Below are 17,402 nucleotides of genomic sequence, written 5' to 3'. Positions count from 1 at the left end.
AACGTGCTGTGTTGTCCGTGGCTCTGAGCAGTGTGTAGGCCCGTCTCTCAGCCTGGTCTTTCTCAAACACATACAAAGGCATCTCTGACAAGAGGAGAGGCAGTGTGGGAGTGGCAGAGGAGAGGAAAAGTAACACTAAGGGGGAGGCTACTGTGTTGAACAATGAAAACTCGATGGAAATACAAATTAATAACAAGGAAACGTAGAACTCTATACGACTAGGTTTTGGAGAGATTTCCTGTAATGGACTCGGGGACCACTTCCCCTTGATCCGGAGCCTGTCTCGGGCTCCAGCAACACCCTCCAATCAAAGCAACACAAAGATATCTAACAGCCCAATCAGAGCCAGGACATGAAAAGCCAGCTGACTCTAGCTATGCCATGTCTGAGGCAAAGAGACTTCTGGGTAACAGATGGAGCTGATATCATATACCCCGAGTGGCCATCTGTGAACACAAGCACAACACACACACACACACACACACACACACACACACACACACACACACACACACACACACACACACACACACACACACACACACACACACACACACACACACACACACACACACACACACACACACACACAGGTCTTGTTATGGTTTGTCTCTACAGGGACTGTTTCCTCTGGGCTCTTTTCTTGGTACAGAGCTTGTGTTTGGTCCGGTGTCAACTCGCGGCCAAAGGCCTGGATTGGCACGCACACAACAGGGAATACAACATGGCATGGGAACAAGAACAATCTTGAGATGGCTATGTGTCAAACTATACTTATCCGTTAGAAAGGACATGAAGCGGACAATAATCTCACTCACTACACTAATACTGACCGCAATATTCAAGAAAACAGTCAGATTAAGAAAATGCAATGTAGGCTCTGGTTCTCCGTGTGTATATCTGTAAGAGAATCTGTCAAAGCACTGTTTATTTTGCCATCGTTCCACTTAGATAACCACAAGGAGGAACCACAGCAGCAACATCACAGAACCGTTGGGTTTGAGGCTGAACACTGGATGTGAACTCTGATGTTGTGACATAGTGTGGAGGGTTCGCCTTCTGTCATGACTCATGCTATGCCCCATAGCATGTAAATGCAAAAATGATGGGAATTTGGTATTAGTTCACGCAGCATCATTGGAGTGAGGTCAGGTTTTAGGTGATTACCTCCTCCTGCGAGGCATAGTGCGGCTCTGCTGGGTCCACCGACCAGTAGCAGTAGTCGAAACAAAACTCCAGAAGCTTCTCCCTCGAATCCACAGCACCATCCCAACGTCCATCCAGCTTCACAAGGGAAAGCAGAAGAACAAAGCACATAGGGATTATTATCTTTTGTTATAATCATATGATCCAATAACAGTCAACATGCGGGCATAACAAGTCAAGAAATGCAGCATAATTACTGATTAAACAATCAGGAGTTTCTCTTAAAGTACAAGCGATAAGTCTACTAATCACTTAACAGGCAGACGCTTTAACCTGCTTACATTTAATAACATACACAATTTTGAAGAAATATGAGCTATAAATAAATGATCAACTGATAACAGCCAGGTACAACAGCTTTTGCTTATTGGACCGCTGTGGGGTGGAATTGCAAGCAAGTTGTTTCCATTCATTAACAACACCATCACTCCTCCAGTTCTTTAGTCGCCTCAGTGCATTAACAGTAAACACCTCTTTGCTTACTGTGAGTGGATCCTGAAATGAGGAAATACATCAGAGCAGCATTTGGACAACAGTTGCACTGGAAACACATTTCTTCTAAAATCACTGCATTCGACCTGGAACCTATAGAGGAATGTATTCTCAGTAGACAACAGGTTTGTGAGCATTGGGGCGTGCATGTGACTGTGACCTCACTGTAAACACGAGATGTATTGTAGCTGCATTGAATCGTGGTCTGTTGAGGTAAAATGGTTGAAAGGATGTCACAGCTGGGCAATATACAAATATAATAGTATTATAAGGCAATATATCAGCTGGGTTATATACCAGTTGTTGTAATTGAATAAAACATCATTCCAGCTCTAGAGTTACACTATTTTGTGTCTATTCGGCTGGTTGTAGTTTGGTTAAACAGCTTTAACTCTAATTTAACTTCATGCCAAAGAGAGTCATTTAGTCCCTGTTGTACTTCAAACCAAGCAGTCAGTCAATCAACTAACGATGAATCCACCTGACCGTCATGTAAATAAATAGCCTTTTCTTTCTCTAACTGCAGCACGAGGCAACACTAAGCGCTGGGTATCAATGTTGCTCACAGCAATTGGTTTGCCTGAAAGCGTGATTATTTAACCCCTCAGCACATTTAGGACATTCAACAGCGGCCTCTTAGTGTAAAGGATTCGCCAAGAGCAACATCGGCCACAGGCACATCGGCCACAGGCTCCGACCGCTGATAAAGACCCGCGTTTGATAACCAAGTCTTTTTATTGTTTCACACTCTTCAATCAAGTTCAGTAGCTCTTTATAGCTTGTATTACTTGCGGTTTGTAACTTAGCTTTACGTTTTATTGTCCTTTAAAATCCATCCTTTTTTCTTTCTGTCTTGGATCTTCCAAAGCGGTCCCACTTTCCATAAATAATTGTTCCCATGAGACTCCCATGAGCCCATGCAAGGGCCTTGATCCTCCACGGCAGAGGGAGGCCACATGTTGTCTGTCTCCGTCACATCATTTGGAACAGATTCTCTCCTCCCCCACCCGACTTCTCTCCATACACCAGAGTTTAACATGTAAACAGCTCTGGAACTACCAATGTGATCAACAAAAGGTCTCCATATACGTGTGACCAGGTTCTAACTCTATGAGTTGTAAGCAGACTTTCTTTTATCTTTTTCTATGTTTGCTTCACATTAGAGATGGGTGTTTATATATATATATACATATATGCTCTATGAGGCTTTTGAATCTACCAGACCTTTCAGACACACAAAGTGTTATCCTGTCATAATGAGCTAAAGCAAACATTCACAAGGAAAAATGTGGTGTAACAACAGCAGGCTTTCTGCAGGCAATACAGCTCAACCAATCAAGCGAGCCTACTCAGCCGTCTGACGCAGCAGGTCGGTAAGTTAGAGAAAGTGTCCGCTTACAAGAACTCACATCAGAATCATTTCCAAATGGTGTCTGTGAAACCTAAACTAGTAACTAAAACAAACAAAACTAGCCTCATCAGGCAAAATACACGACAAAACAACATTTCACACTGCTATTTTCCTGCTTATTATTATTATTAATAAGGCCTGGGGCAAAGCTATGATACGTGATATTTTATTTACTGTAGTTTATTCTCTGTCCAAAAATAATGAAAGGAATTCAGTCTGTAGTATCTGAAGTCGTGTTGCTGTATATATTGGGGTGTCAGAGTGCATGTGTTTGGGTTCTCCATCAGTGTGTGTGTGTGTGTGAGCTCAACACATATAATAAACAACAGCAACATCAAGCAGGAAGTGGCCGATTCAAGGCTGTAAACATCCTGTCGCTGTGACAGATAGCCTCTAGTCTACACACACCACTCCCACTTCACCCAGTCCTAGTCCTAAGACACACACATAACAACAACATTGGATGTGTAATGCAGCAGTTGGGACATTTTCACACCAAACACACTCACCTTTACATTTTTGACCCTTACAAGCTTGTCCTCCACCTGAACCGCCAGCCTTCCTTCATCCGCCCTCTCCCTGTGAGCAAGAAGACAACCATTGCTTCAGTCAAACTCTGTAAACATCCAAAATTTGGAAGCGTAGAGAAATCTTTTGGACAAGTGAGAGAGATCCGATCGGAGAAAACATTAAGACACCAATATAAAGGAGAGGGTCTAAAAGGGGGGGGGGAACGCTATCAGTATTAATCAGTCTCTCACTCCAAACAGAAAAAGAGATTTAACAAAAAGTTTCACTTTGGGTTCAACACCCTGCACACAGATTCAAATAGGTTTCAAATATTTTTGCCGATGCAGATGCAATTGAAAGGGTGTTCAGACACATTTAGACCACTTGACTTGAGGCCGTCACGTGACAGTTAACACAATGAATCTGTGTGTGTGTCGCCAACGACCAGCTTCAGATTCAAATGAAAACAGACGCCGGAGACTTGACTCTGATGAGGTCGTCCTGGTCTGCTTCCACAAATTTGAGAGCATGTGCAAGTTTGTGTGTGTGTGTGTGTGTGTGTGTGTGTAAGACAAGGTCAACTCAGCTATGTGCGCTTCAGCAGCTGGACCGAGCACATCTGATGCAACACACGCGAAACTGGAGGCAATCACAACATTGGAGCCGAGAGAATTTCGATCTCCAGGAGCGATAATGACGGCGGATGCTTCCAGCAGTGCAAAACGCTCCTTCTCTCTGTGTGGTGGGTTAGGAGGCTGTCGTAATCGTGCTTCACCATGCGGGACTCAGTTTGCCAACCCAACCCAAAAACCACCAACCTTCAATCTCAGGCCACAAGTAGCACAGAGGAGAGGAGGCTGGTGGTGTTAAATAGTAAACCTCGTAAAAAAATGTGTGTCGGTACAAACGAGCAATTGCACAATCGGCCCCGACATGTTGTTTAAGCACATGTGAGTGGCATCTTTGAAAGGCACACTTCTGTGCCCGGGCCGAGTGAGAAATGTAGCTGACCGGTCTGGTGTTAATGTTATCTCCGTCTCACAGCAGGCCCTCATTCAAACATACAAGTGAGGAAATACATCCTTCAGAAAGGAGAAGAGAAAAGTGAGACCGACAGAATCAGAAATCAGGATGCAGAGATTTGCATGACAGTGAAGATTATTTATGAGAAGTGCTTTTGTTATGGAAAATACCAGGAAGACGGGTTGAAAGAATCATTGTCCGACCCTTCATAGCCTGAATAATGCTTTGTTATGGTACTGTAGTAAGCACCCCTACAAACCATCCTGCAGGACTTCAATTTAACTCAATGAACTACTACCACTTTATATTTACTATATCCCTAAATATCTGTTATTCAACATGTTGAGCCAAGTCACTTTACAACCTCCCTGTGTGTAAAGAGCAGATTTCACAGCAATATTAAATAAAGTTTTTCCATGAATGCCTCTCACTTAACGAAGGGAATAGCTTAAAAGTATGATCAAATTACAATTAAGTCTGTTTTGTATATCAAAAATGTTGCTTACTTAAAAGTAGGACTAGAGTTCATTATCTGACCAATAGAATACATTAGGAAGCACATACAAGGCCTTTGTTACATACTGTGTGTTAGTTTCTCCAATTACCTTTGAGCCTCATGTGATTTTTTTTGTTATATCCATTGAATTAAAGCTGAAAGTCTACACTTTAAGCACATATTGACTGCTTAATTTCAAAGCCATTGGAGTACACAATATTTTCTTGATAACTTTTTAACTAGCTCCAGCTTTTTGTGTACATTACTCAGCAGCGCACACACACACACACACACACAAGCTGCCCAGTCAGACAACACTACTGACAGCCACAGTTGTCATCACCCACCATGTGCAACCACTCCACTGAGTGTTTAAGCTCGTTAGCTTAACGGTCGTTTCTGTTGTGTTAACGTTACTTCGGTAAAGCAAGTTAGTGCTATAATACAATAACACGAGAAGCTTCATGTTTGTATGTTACTAGCATTAACAGCCAAAGTCCCATTACTGGCAACAACAGGTCTGATATGAATTAAGATGCGGAGGCAACTAACGTTAAAACACTCGAATGTCGTCAATTAAAATAGCCTTTTAATTAAGTTACAGTTAATGTTATCTACCGTAGAACTTACCTTGCGTTGAGAGGGCGGACTCGAACGGCAACTTTAACGTTTGCCATGTTGCCTTCTATACGAACACAACTCTCTCAACAGTCGACTAACTCGGAGCTGGTGTACGACGACAGCTCCGGTGTGGACATTTTTGAGTCTTCTTGCATATTAATCCGATAAGAGTTCAAAGAGCGGGAGGTAACCGTCCAGCCATCCGCTGTTCGCGGGTTCGACCGCCCGCCGCGTCACAACTAACGTTCAACTCTCGACCGGAGAAGTTAAACTTCCTGCTGGACATAAAGGGAGGAGAGATGCTCCTCCTACAACTCCTCCTACGACTCCATATTCAAATCCCCTTCTCAGTTATTACTTAAATATACTATTGAAAGCGTTACACTGGAGATTACACTTTGTTTTGTTGGCTGATAACGATTTATAATCTGATTAGCGGATCGTTTCAGTGATACATTTTCCCGCCATTACGAAATAAAATCAGTACAATGACAACACAAAAAAAGAACATTTAAAAGCAGAATACTTTATTATTATTTTTGTGGCAACATAAAAATATTTCACTTTAAAAAAGCAGCAGGGAATAAGCTGTGAATACTCGTTCAACATGAACTAAAAACCAATCACAAACTGCAGTCTTGCATTCATAGAGCAAACATGCAATCACTAGTAGTGGCGTCAAAGGCAGTGTGTGAAAGTGCTGTACTAAAATTAAGACTTTCTATGTTCTCTGGTAAGTCAAAAAGCCCATTTTATTACCAAGAGTTCCTTTAAACTATGGCTTGTCTGATAGAATACTTCATGTAAAAATTGGGAATATAACTGCATGTTTTAAAGAGTCACGGTCTTTAAGGTGACACTGAAGTTACTCCGTTTGAGTCCTCGGCAGTTTGATGCTGACCCGTCAAATGTCTTTGCCAATTCTCTGCAATGGTCCCGACTGTTTGAAATGTTTCATCTACTGTACGAGTATTTCCCTTCGGACACAATCACGTATACAAGGTGTGCTTGCCGGAAAGTTTAGCAGATCTAAAAAAGGTGTGTAATGGTGTCGTCCTCTAGCTGCATCTGACTGGCAGGGCTCTCTGGTTGTCACCTTAGCAAAAGAGCAGAGGGATTCATGAAAGGCTGCCGTCACTTCACAGGAGGAGAACAAAAGTCTGAAGCTTGCAAAGCCTGTGCAGAGGCTGACTGTGGTGCAGCTTTGATGGGCTGTGCAAAAAAGAACATGGTCACCAACAAGAAGTCACCCAGATCTGTCTCTCTCTCCTGAATAACACACTGATAGATGTGACATAAAACACAATGTGGATAACAGAAAAAGATGCTGTGGGGGACGCCGAGCAGTAATATTGCCGTCATGTAGCTCCCTCTACTGTCTGTTGTGAGACCTGCAGTATATCCAAGTGGCTCTGCAACTCAGCCAGAGGCAAGGGGGGTTTAATACTCTGTGACTGCAGCTGGAAATTCTCTATCAGCTCCTGAAATGATAGGGAATTGAGAGAACAAAGTGAGCAGGAGGAACGAGTTGAAAGGGGTCAAATCGCGAGCAAAAATAATGGATTTTCAAGGAATAGAAGATGACAGGAATGCAGCGAACCCCTCACCGCTGGCAAGGCCAAGTTCGTTAGCTTCTTCCAATGAGATACGACCTCTTCCTCGCTAAAGACGTGTCCGTCAACCAGCTTTCGAACCAGAAACAGGTAGTTCTTCCACTAAAAAGACACGGGAATGCATTACAAAAGGTTAAGAGACCGAGTCGAACAACTTTCAAAGAAATTAAGTCGTAAAAAAAGGTTAAATCTAGTGCAAAACATGCCATAACGATGCCAGATCACTTCATAAAGATGCCCAAAAATGTGTGTAAAAGCATTCAGGTTTCATATATTATGCTGTGAACACAGACGATGGCATAATTTTAAGTGTTTTGCACACCTGTTGCTTTAAATCCTTGACGTGTAATGCTTACAGTTGTACAGCCTATAAACATATATATCAAAAAGATAGACGTGGTTGTAGTTGCATCATTAATACTTGTGTATCAGTCGTCGCAGCGGTAGACAAACCTCAGTGTCGCTGGCCTTCAGCACCGCGGTGACGGTGAGCGGGGTGAAGAGCAGGTGGAGGGGGGCGGAGGAACAGCGGTCGTCTTGCCACAGCTCGGCAAGCTGCTCCAGCAGCGCTCTGACAGGAGGCTCTGATCCTGAACCAGGACCCACAACAAGACCTTCGCCCCCGCTGCACCCTGGCGGAGACAGTACGGGCAGCTCTGCAGACACTGAGCAGACAGATGCACACAGTACGTTAACGGGACTTTACGTTGCCATGAATGAGCTTATATCTAAACGGTGAACACATCGAGACATAGTTCCCCTGGTATTAGTCCATCATTCAGACTCTCTTACCCAGCTTGCAGGCCAGCAGGACAGTCGAGTTCAGCAGCATCTGCTCCGACATCACAGTTGAGAACTAAGTGAAGAGAAAAGAAGAACAAAGTGTGATGACTAGTTGCAAAAAAATCAGTAAATCCACCACAGTTTTTGCAATCGTGTGCTTCATGTACCTTTCTGCAGGCCAGCGTGTCGACCACCCTCTGGAGCAGCGTTGTCACCTGACAGCCGGTGAGCAGCTCCTCATCAGACCGGGGCCCTACTGCGATGCTCAGCAACTCCTTAATTAAAATTTCAGACAGACATAATCCATCTTTATTCCAGTAAGAGGTTAGCTAATTCGCCGTGTTAAACGTCCTCCTCTCATGCAGGCGTACCTTCATCTCAACGATGATGTCAGAGGGCAGTGAAGCGCTGTGGTCGCAGTGCGGCGGGCAAGACGTCACTCTCTCGCCTCCTTGTTTCCTCTTGGGAGTGGTCGACGGCTCGTCCTTGGAGACCAGCTCGAGCGCGGCGCCCTCCACGTCCCTCGAGTCCGGAGCCACCGGGCCGCCCACGGCCTTCATCACACGATCACACCTGCTCTTCCACTCTCGTCTTATCAGGGCTGAGAAGAAAAACAGAGAGAAAATATACGACGGATGTCCCCAGGGAACCTTAAAATCGTTTTTTCCTTTCATCTACAATGATTTTCTGGACCAAGATCTCAGCAGTGCCGAGAGCTGTAAAGAGTTTTTGCATGTTCACTTCATAACAGTATCATGTATCCTCGCATAGTTTTAGTGAGCAGAAAAACAAGACGTCCTTGCACAATTTAAAATCAGTCCAGTGCAATAAGCCTGCAAAAATAAAAAACAGTTTTTACATTGGAACCCAGGCATGTAACGTGTTTTACTTTGGAGAACTAAACGCTTTCTCTTGCCTTCATGGAAGCCAGCAGCTATTATTCATCGGGGCATGAAAATCAATTTGCAGCGATATCAAAATATGGATCCACTGACCCGAGACGCAGATCCCCTTTGGCCCAAACACCGGCCGCGTTACGCAGATCGGATTGAATACATTTTTGACAACATTGTGTTTCTGCTCATTCAACATTCATTCAGTCACGGCGGGCCACCAACGACCCCTGACCTCCTGCTGCCTTAAATATTAATGATTTCAAATTGAAAAAAGATTCGATCACTGCTTGGTGTCGGCAAAAATCCCAAGTTGAGGAGTCAAGCAACTTTTTTTCTGGATTCTAACAGACTAAATTAATTGTTCGACGCATTATTACAGAATGTCTGGTTTAACCTACTTTGTGAAATCTATTTGGAATACAAACAACAACGACACTGTCTCATCGGTAGCACGTCTCAAGCAACAACAAAAGATTGGATCCTGCGTTGGAAAACAGAAAGAATCAGTTTAGCGTGTGATTTGTATTCAACGCAGTGAAAACATGCAGAAACACGAGCGGCTACCTGTGATGTTGGCGGAGAGCCAGCTGCAGGCCTTTTCTGTTGCAAGACGTTTGGTGATGTTTTCAGATGTGGTCAGGACCTACAGAGTGAGTTAAAAAAAAAAAACATGGAAACACGGGTGTTTTTTCTTTACCGTTAATAAAAAAAACCTCGTTAGATCATTTCTGCACGGTGATTTAAACAGGACGTACAGCAGGCGACGTCTCATCGGAGAGAAGCATCCGGACGGCATCAGGACTCTTCTCACAGCAGAATCTGAAAAAGCACATCGAGATTACGGCGCGTGTTGAACCTCCAACACCCCACTAGCCATTCACTCATACATGCATATGGACTAGGTACTAATATCCGATTAAATCTATGGACTTGGAGGAACACAGTGCTGCCGGCTGCTTGTAAAAGATATACAAGTCATACCTGGTGGCTTTTGCCAGGGCCTCCAATCCGGCGACACACAGCTGAGCACAGATGGAGTCATTCAGCTTTGAAGGACTGGAGTTTGGTGACTTCAGACCATCTCGCAGCATCTTCTCACCTCGCTCCACCAACTCACTCACTAAAGTGGCCCTGATGAGGATCCCCAAATAAGACGGAGTGAACACACACAGACACAAAGATAAACAAAGATTACTAAGATGACATACAGTTCAGGTTTGATGATGTGAGTTTTGATACACAGTCGCGAGCCTCTTAGGGAGGCATCCAACCAACTAAAGTTGCAGGCTGATTAACTGCTATTCTAAGCAAAAATAAAGGAACGTGAAACAGTTCATTTAGAAATGCGTTTCTACTTCTGTGTACTTCCAACACTCTGTGGTACTAACTTCATGTGCTTGACGGCGTTGGATCCAACTCTCTCAGCTACGAACTCCACGGTGCGACGCAACGACGGCGGCTGGTTGTGAAAGAAGGCTTGCTCGAGGTCCACCTGTCGCACGTAAGTGGTTTAAATACCGGCACAAAAGGCGATGCAGAGACGTCGTTCCATATTTCAATTCACCGGCCTCTCCCGTCGACTCACCTGTAGCTTCTGCTGCGACCTGTTGGCGGTCGGCGTGTCCTTCAGCTCGGCAGACGTGGGAGTGATCTTGCGGATGATTCCTCCACTTTTGGCGGCGCTTCCGGACACGAAGGCAGCCAAGAGCTTACGGAACTCACCTAAGATAAAAAAAACGAGGCAGAACGTCAAAACGCACTGTTAATATGTGCATGTTGCTTCATGGCCCATTTGTAGTGAATATACCAAATGTGATCGAAGCTATCCCGGCTCCTGAACTACAAAATGTAAATGTGAAAGCGTCCTCTTAATCCCTGAGGGGACATAAAAGACGTCTTTCCACGTTTCACTCACCAAGAAATGGACAACACGTGTAGAGAAGCTGCTGATCCACCAGGGGAATGCAGTCCTACAAGATGTCAAGAGAATGCTCAGTGTAAATGAGAAACCAGCATCATTTTACAGAGAAACGGCTACTTAAATTAATATTTGACTTACGAGCCCGGCAGCACTCGTGTTGCTGTCCTCCAGCTTGGCCACCTCAGTGAACTCATTGGTGAAGAAAACATCCTCAGGAATCACCGGGATCTACGCGCGTTCAGTTATATTTGACTGTTTTGTAAACTCTGTGCACTCTGCAGGTCATGTTTTACTGCTCAATCTACGGTCAAATAACATCCACAAGTCGTGTCTCACCTGGAACAGCCAGCCCAACACAGACACCATCAGCAGCTTGTTCAGGTAACACATTTCTCCACATCTGGCCAGCAGCATTCTCCTACAAGCACAGAAAATAAGAAACTCTGTGAGACTCGTGTTTTTTTTTACGCTACACGTTGAAGGAAATACTATGCCACCAAAAAGTGCATTTGTTTGACATTTTACCACGGATGTCCCTTCTTTAAGAAACGTTTGTGGAACAAATGTGCAGAAATGGAGACGGACCTGTACAGGAGGAGCAGTTTGCCCAGTGCCGTCCTATAGCAGAGCAGGAGGGGACCAATGAAGTCCATCATGGAGAGGAACTCCACCAGCCAGGGCACGGTCAGGATGGTGCGCCTCCTTCTCATGCTGTTACTCAGCACAGCACAAACATCCAGCACCGGAACACTCTGAGGGATTGAAGAGATGAAAATACACGTTTATCTTCATAGGGACATTTTAGAGTTTCCCTAATGAGATATAACACACCCACTGAGAGGAAAAAGCCAAGCTAAGTGATTATTTATCTGCTCTATTTGAAGTAGTTTATAAACCCTCACCTTGCTACGCAGGGCTATAGCAGTGTCCTGTATCTCCCTGGATGGTCTCTCAGACGTTTGGTAAGGCAGAAAGGAAATGAATCCCAGAAACTTCGCCAGAAGACGAGCGAGGAGCAGCACCGAGGTGAACCGCTGCTTCTCATCCTGATGGAACGGACAGACAAAAGGTTCAGATCATGATTAACGGCGTGTTGGTCAGATTGGTCTTTTCTGAATCCATTTGCCATGTTATGGACTATCCGCGCTGAAACAAACTGACTGGGCACACAATAACGTCCCTTCGTCTGACTACCTGCTGCTCCATGTCCCCGTCTCCGTCCTCCTCTACCTCCGCGATGGAAGCAGGAGGACTCAGGATGGACACCTCGTCCAGCTGGAGGAGCTGCTGACACAGGCTGTCCTGCAGGTGCTGGTTCAGCTGGCAGCTGGTACACAAAATGTTCGACATGTTAGCTCACAGAGACTAAAAGCTTCTAGCTTTATATATATATTATACATATTTTTAATATGATCTAGTGTAATTAGTATTTGCTTACCAGCTAGCCGTCTGCAGGAAATCCCTGAAGAACTCCTGGTGACCAGGAAAGGATGGTGGCGGGCAGGGCCCGACGACTCCCTGAGGCTGGATGAGACGCTCCTCAAGACGCTTCAGACGCCCAAGGCTGTCGGCTCCCAGCATGCCGAGCAGGTCCGCATCAGGAGTATCCCCGGGGTAGCTGTTCACACGGGGGCCTTTACACGTCTACAAAACACACAAATGGATTTAGTGTACCAACTGTGTGCAGGGTGCCACTATTCTATTCTGTTTCTGGAGAACCGTTATCACTGTAGATAAAAGCCCATTTGACAGAATACAAAGTATTTGTTAAGATCTGTAGTTTAGGTGAGAATGAGGTGCCAGTCTACCTGAACAAGCTGCTTCAGGAACAGACGAGCAAAATGAGAATGGTTTCCTGCAGAGGTCAGCTGACTCATCATTCCTCTAAAAGAAAAAATAAAAGCAACAAAATATAAAAATAGATCAGATAGAAATGATTTGTTAAAATTTAAATAACGCCTGCTCCACAAGCTATAAAAAGACTGAAAGTCAACTGGACTTGCCTGATCCTGCTGCCGAGAGCAGCGTCAAAGTTCCACCTCTGCTCTTTGTGGAAGTCCTCCCATTCTCGCAACACCTCGTAAAAAATGTCTCTGAGAAAAGAGCAAAAACAACAAATAAATGAAGTCTAACTCAGGAGTTTCTTGTAGTGCGGCGCCTGTAGCCTGGTTCTAATAATGAAATATTTTTACTGGACACAAATACATCGTGGTATACCTCTGTTTTTTAAAGGTGTGGAAGGCCTTGTCACTACTGAAGTTGGACCGGTTGTCAGTAGCAGGCTGGAACGGGACTGAGTGGATGAAAGTGGAGACTGAAGGAGAGAGCTGGAACACACGGAGGAACAAAAACACATCAACTAAACAGGAAGTGGTTTCCTAAAGACAGATTGTGTTAGTAGTTACTGTATTCTTTTTTTTTGTAGAGCCCACTAAAATGGCTTGTTTTGTCCTGGCAACAGTCCAAAACCAGAACATATTCAACTTAATATAATGTAGCTCAAGGAAATATTGCCATTTATCCCTTTTGAGAAGCTGATGCAGTAAAATATTTTGTATCTTTGCTTGAAAAACGACTCAAAAGATTAATAAACTATCAAAATAGCTGCAGATTAATGTAATGCCGATCAACTAATCAGTGAATCAACCAGCTTTAAACACTATAATCTAATAAAGATAGAAATAAATCTGAAAACAGGTGCCGTCTTCAAAAAAAAGCATGATGTATCGGTACTAATATGTTATCATATTCAGTAACACTCGGCCACTAATAAGCATGTATGGCAGTACAACAGAGTACGAGTGTTACCTTGGATGTGCTCCCCTCCTGGGCCTGAGTCAGACGGCCCCTGAGAGCCCGAGAGAAAGACGCCACCCGCTCGTTCTCCGCCAGTAGACGCACGGTACACTTGTCCAAATGAGCTACCAACCTGCCAAATAATTCGTCTTTAGGGATCAACTCAGGGAGACCGGATGAGCGGTATCACTTAAGTAGGGAGCAATGTGCTTATATGTCCCTGCTAGTGAAATGGTGTGGTATAAAACAACTCACTGAAACTGATTCTCCAGAACCTTCACTGCAAAATACACACAGTTGTGTACTTGTCTCAGGTAACATCTCTCCAGAATTTCTGAAAATGTGTAAAAAAAAAAAGAAGGGGGCTCAATATCCATTTGAATTCAAACAACAAGTTGAACAATCCTAATATTTTGATGTTGTATCAGACTGAAGTAAACAAGCATACTGATTACACACCTGAATTCACTGCACACAAACTCTCCTGTTCATCGTCATCATGAGTGTGAGGGGATTGAGACGTTAGCAACTGCACCACAAAGAAAAGCTCCAGGAAAATGTTTGGCACAAGGTTTTCTGTAAGACACGACAACGCAAACAAGAAAGTGTTATCTATAAAAACACATTTAATTTAAACAGTTTTCCTCCAAGTAGCACACTACCACCACCTTGTGGTCACCAACCAGAAATGCAGGTACAGTACAGCTCTGCTAGGAGATCCAGTTCCACAGAGAAGGTGACTTTGGATGGTTCAGGACAGGGTGTCTGCAGCTCTGGTGTAACTTTAGACCCCGTCCTCTGCCCTAACTTGGTGGGGGTGCACGGGTCCAGCGAGGAGAGCAGAGGAGAGCCAACCTGCTGAGCTCGCTTTGTCCTAAAAGACAAGAAATCTCTGATTATGAAGCGATGGAGGTAAAATAAAGTTAACATGTAGTGGAGCCAAAAACAGCAGAGGCCATCGTTAATAATGATGGGTAAATAAAGAAAGTATATAGTGGGACGTATACGCAGAAAACTGTAAAAAAAATACCAGCATCATGAGTGTATAGACTAGAAAGTCTAGTCCAATCGTCAAATAATGTCCACTTTCATGTCAGATTAATCCTGCATGTGCACTCACTTTTCTCTCTTTAGCAGCTCCCTCTCCTCCTGCAGGCCTAGAGGACTGCTCACCGTCATCGACCCCTCGAGCGCCTCCACAGCTAACGAGGGACTAGAAGACTCACTGAACGGGGTGGAGGTGAAGCACGTCTTTGGTTTGGAGTGCGGCCGTTCTGCACCGACTGGCGTTGGGTTTATTCGTCTAGATGGTTTGGATGCCCTGAAGGATAATAGAAACCGTTAAGACAAACCTAAAAAAAAAAAATCAATGATGGAGTCGGTGTTGACTTGAGTTGTTTGGACCTACGCGGGTGAAATGGGTGAAGACCCAACAGGAGGGAAGTCCTCCAAGTTGTTGAAGTTGAGCTGCCCCACAGATGGAGGTGAAGCCTGCTCGCTTATCCTACTGTTCCCTCCTCCCCCTCCTTCTCCTCCTCCTCTACCTGACCTTTTTCCCCCGCTTTCCCATCGCCCAGTCTCATCACTGTGATGTCCTCCTCGCCACCCTCCATGTTTCCCTTGTCCCCCCGCTGCCGTGTTGCCACCACCTCTCCTGCGACCCTTCTGGGACTGGAAGCTGGGGCTTTTCTGGAGGTCAGGAGGAGAAACCATGTAGTCCCCCAGACTGATCCTCTGGCCGGACCGGCGTTCGGAGCCTGAAGGCCTGGAGGCGGGGCTCCATCCTGTAGCAAAGGAGGAGGGGCTGCTGAAGGTGTTGACCCCACTCAGACAGTGGGACCCTGACTGACCGGCAACATCCCACTCAGACCCAGGTGACACTGAGGCGGATGGAGAAAACAGCTGGACCCGGCTGGCACTCCGAGAACCATCTTCACCAGCGGACCTGCAACCCCTCCTGTCAGTGGCGCACCGAGTCTGTGCACCAGGTCTGGGGCGGCTGGGGGTCTTGGCGGGCGTGGCGGGGCCATGAGTCAGTGCTCGACTGCTCTGCTCTCTCAGGAAGTTCAGAAGAAATGGGACAAACTCTTGTTTGTGAACTGTCACCTCAGGTTCTCTCAATGCCAGTCGTTCGCCTTCCTGTTGAAAAGAGACATACTTGTTGAGAAAACAATGAACTGAGACAGATATATAATTCATAAAGCTAAAATAACTGAGATGATCGGCACTATCTAGTGCGTGATGAACCCAAAGTAGGGAATAACGAGGTCAGTACACGTTTTGCTGCTCAGCTCCAGGACATTGCTGCAGAAAGTAGCCTGTTGACCCAACATTAGCTAACAATGCACGGACTAACATCCGCTAAACTGCGCAGCCCTCTTCAGGTCGTAATAATAATTACAACAGGAGCAAACGGATGTGGTAAACGATGTTTTAATAGTACATTTTCTGGAAAGATAGTTGACAACGTAGCGGTCTCGTCTGCAGTCCATCCTATTCAAGGCTACAGCTAACCTAGCTCGATAGGCTAAACGTTTTGTTTACAATCACTTGTTAGCTGTCATCTCTTAAAACACAGCATAGAAGGGCGCGCGGGCATAAGATGTCTCAGTCACGTGGCTCGTAATCATTTCGGCCAATACCTCGTCATTCTTTAGCCAGTCCAAGACCGTTTTAACATCCACTTTCTTCCACAGAAGAGATTCCAAAAGAGCCGCCATTCTGCGCGACTGAAGGACTGATGGGGCGGGGTTAGCGCGTACGCATGCGCGTAATGCGTATGACGTATGCCAACCACGTGTTTCAATAACGGGAGCTGATTGGTTCGTTAGGTTCGTTTGAGATGAGCCAGTGTCCCGTGGTCTTTTTTGTTATAAAATGGGTATCTCCATCGCTGGTAGAAACATTATATTTATGTGCTGAAACTCAGACAGCCTGAAGACAGCGGCGTGTATTAATGTGCAGCTACATCCAGGCAGCTCGGTTCAGTTTGCAGTCATAGTTTTGTTTTCATCTGCATGAAGATCATAATTAGACTTCTCGTACATTTAGCAGCTCTGCCGTTCTGTTTAACAGGTAATATCACATTAACTCAAAGAAATTGACCTCAATATTTCCACATTTATTATTTAAGCTCAAAGTTGATTTTCTTCCCTAAAGCTGTATGTTTGAAATGTGTCTTGCAGAACTCTCAAAGAACAGTGTTCAGAGTCCCGGTGATCAAACATCCTGGAGAAGAAGTCCAGATGAAGTGCAGCCATTCAAACACTGATTTTTGATTTGATCCAGTGGTACAAAGTCTGCCGGGGAAAATGACATGGTCCTAGTCAGCTATGTACGATTCACTTCCGCAGTCGTTGAAGCTCAATTCAAAGACACTTATCAGCGTCTGTTGGAAAAGACGTGGGCCGAAGTCGAGGGCATGGACTTTGATGTCGAACCAAAAAACCTTCAAGGACCTCGACAAGACCATCTTTAACAAACTCTGCAAGAAGATGGGCAATGCAACAATTGTGCTGCTCTCTTTGAGATGTGGGGATGCGGCACTTGAAAACTCCATCGCCTCCTCCATCAAAAAACACTTGACCCCACCAACAAATAAGAGCTTCTGCAACGGCAAGTCATTCTCGTCCGT

At 44.9% G+C, this 17,402-nt stretch overlaps 2 protein-coding genes across 2 annotated transcripts in view; both read right to left on the bottom strand.

Moving 5' to 3' along the window:
- stard9 (StAR-related lipid transfer (START) domain containing 9) overlaps window positions 1-5,909 on the bottom strand; it is a 38,606-nt gene extending 32,697 nt beyond the window's left edge. The window contains exons 1-3 of the mRNA XM_079286119.1: window positions 5,769-5,909; window positions 3,619-3,688; window positions 1,168-1,284 (exon numbers count right to left, since the gene is read on the bottom strand). Coding sequence (XP_079142245.1) covers window positions 1,168-1,284; window positions 3,619-3,688; window positions 5,769-5,815 — 234 coding nt within the window. The 5' untranslated portion in view covers window positions 5,816-5,909. The remainder of the gene's footprint in view (window positions 1-1,167; window positions 1,285-3,618; window positions 3,689-5,768) is intronic.
- A 397-nt stretch (window positions 5,910-6,306) lies between these two features.
- cdan1 (codanin 1) lies at window positions 6,307-16,488 on the bottom strand (the record flags this gene model as incomplete). The annotated part of the gene is made up of 28 exons (XM_079286304.1): window positions 6,307-7,240; window positions 7,367-7,474; window positions 7,826-8,037; window positions 8,165-8,228; window positions 8,323-8,430; window positions 8,527-8,756; window positions 9,616-9,694; window positions 9,807-9,870; window positions 10,033-10,182; window positions 10,440-10,543; window positions 10,637-10,773; window positions 10,967-11,021; window positions 11,111-11,200; window positions 11,309-11,390; window positions 11,558-11,724; window positions 11,875-12,018; window positions 12,167-12,299; window positions 12,411-12,616; window positions 12,781-12,856; window positions 12,976-13,065; window positions 13,190-13,299; window positions 13,781-13,901; window positions 14,024-14,102; window positions 14,228-14,344; window positions 14,452-14,642; window positions 14,889-15,089; window positions 15,177-15,907; window positions 16,411-16,488. The coding sequence occupies 28 exons, from the start codon at window positions 16,486-16,488 to the stop codon at window positions 7,118-7,120; spliced, it is 4,050 nt and encodes a 1,349-aa protein (XP_079142430.1). The 3' UTR covers window positions 6,307-7,117.
- Window positions 16,489-17,402: the final 914 nt, after the last annotated feature.

Source organism: Melanostigma gelatinosum (genome assembly GCF_949748355.1).
Source record: "Melanostigma gelatinosum genome assembly, chromosome: 16".
In the NCBI taxonomy this organism is placed as follows: Eukaryota; Metazoa; Chordata; class Actinopteri; order Perciformes; family Zoarcidae; genus Melanostigma; species Melanostigma gelatinosum.
This window is presented reverse-complemented; position numbering and strand designations above follow the sequence as displayed.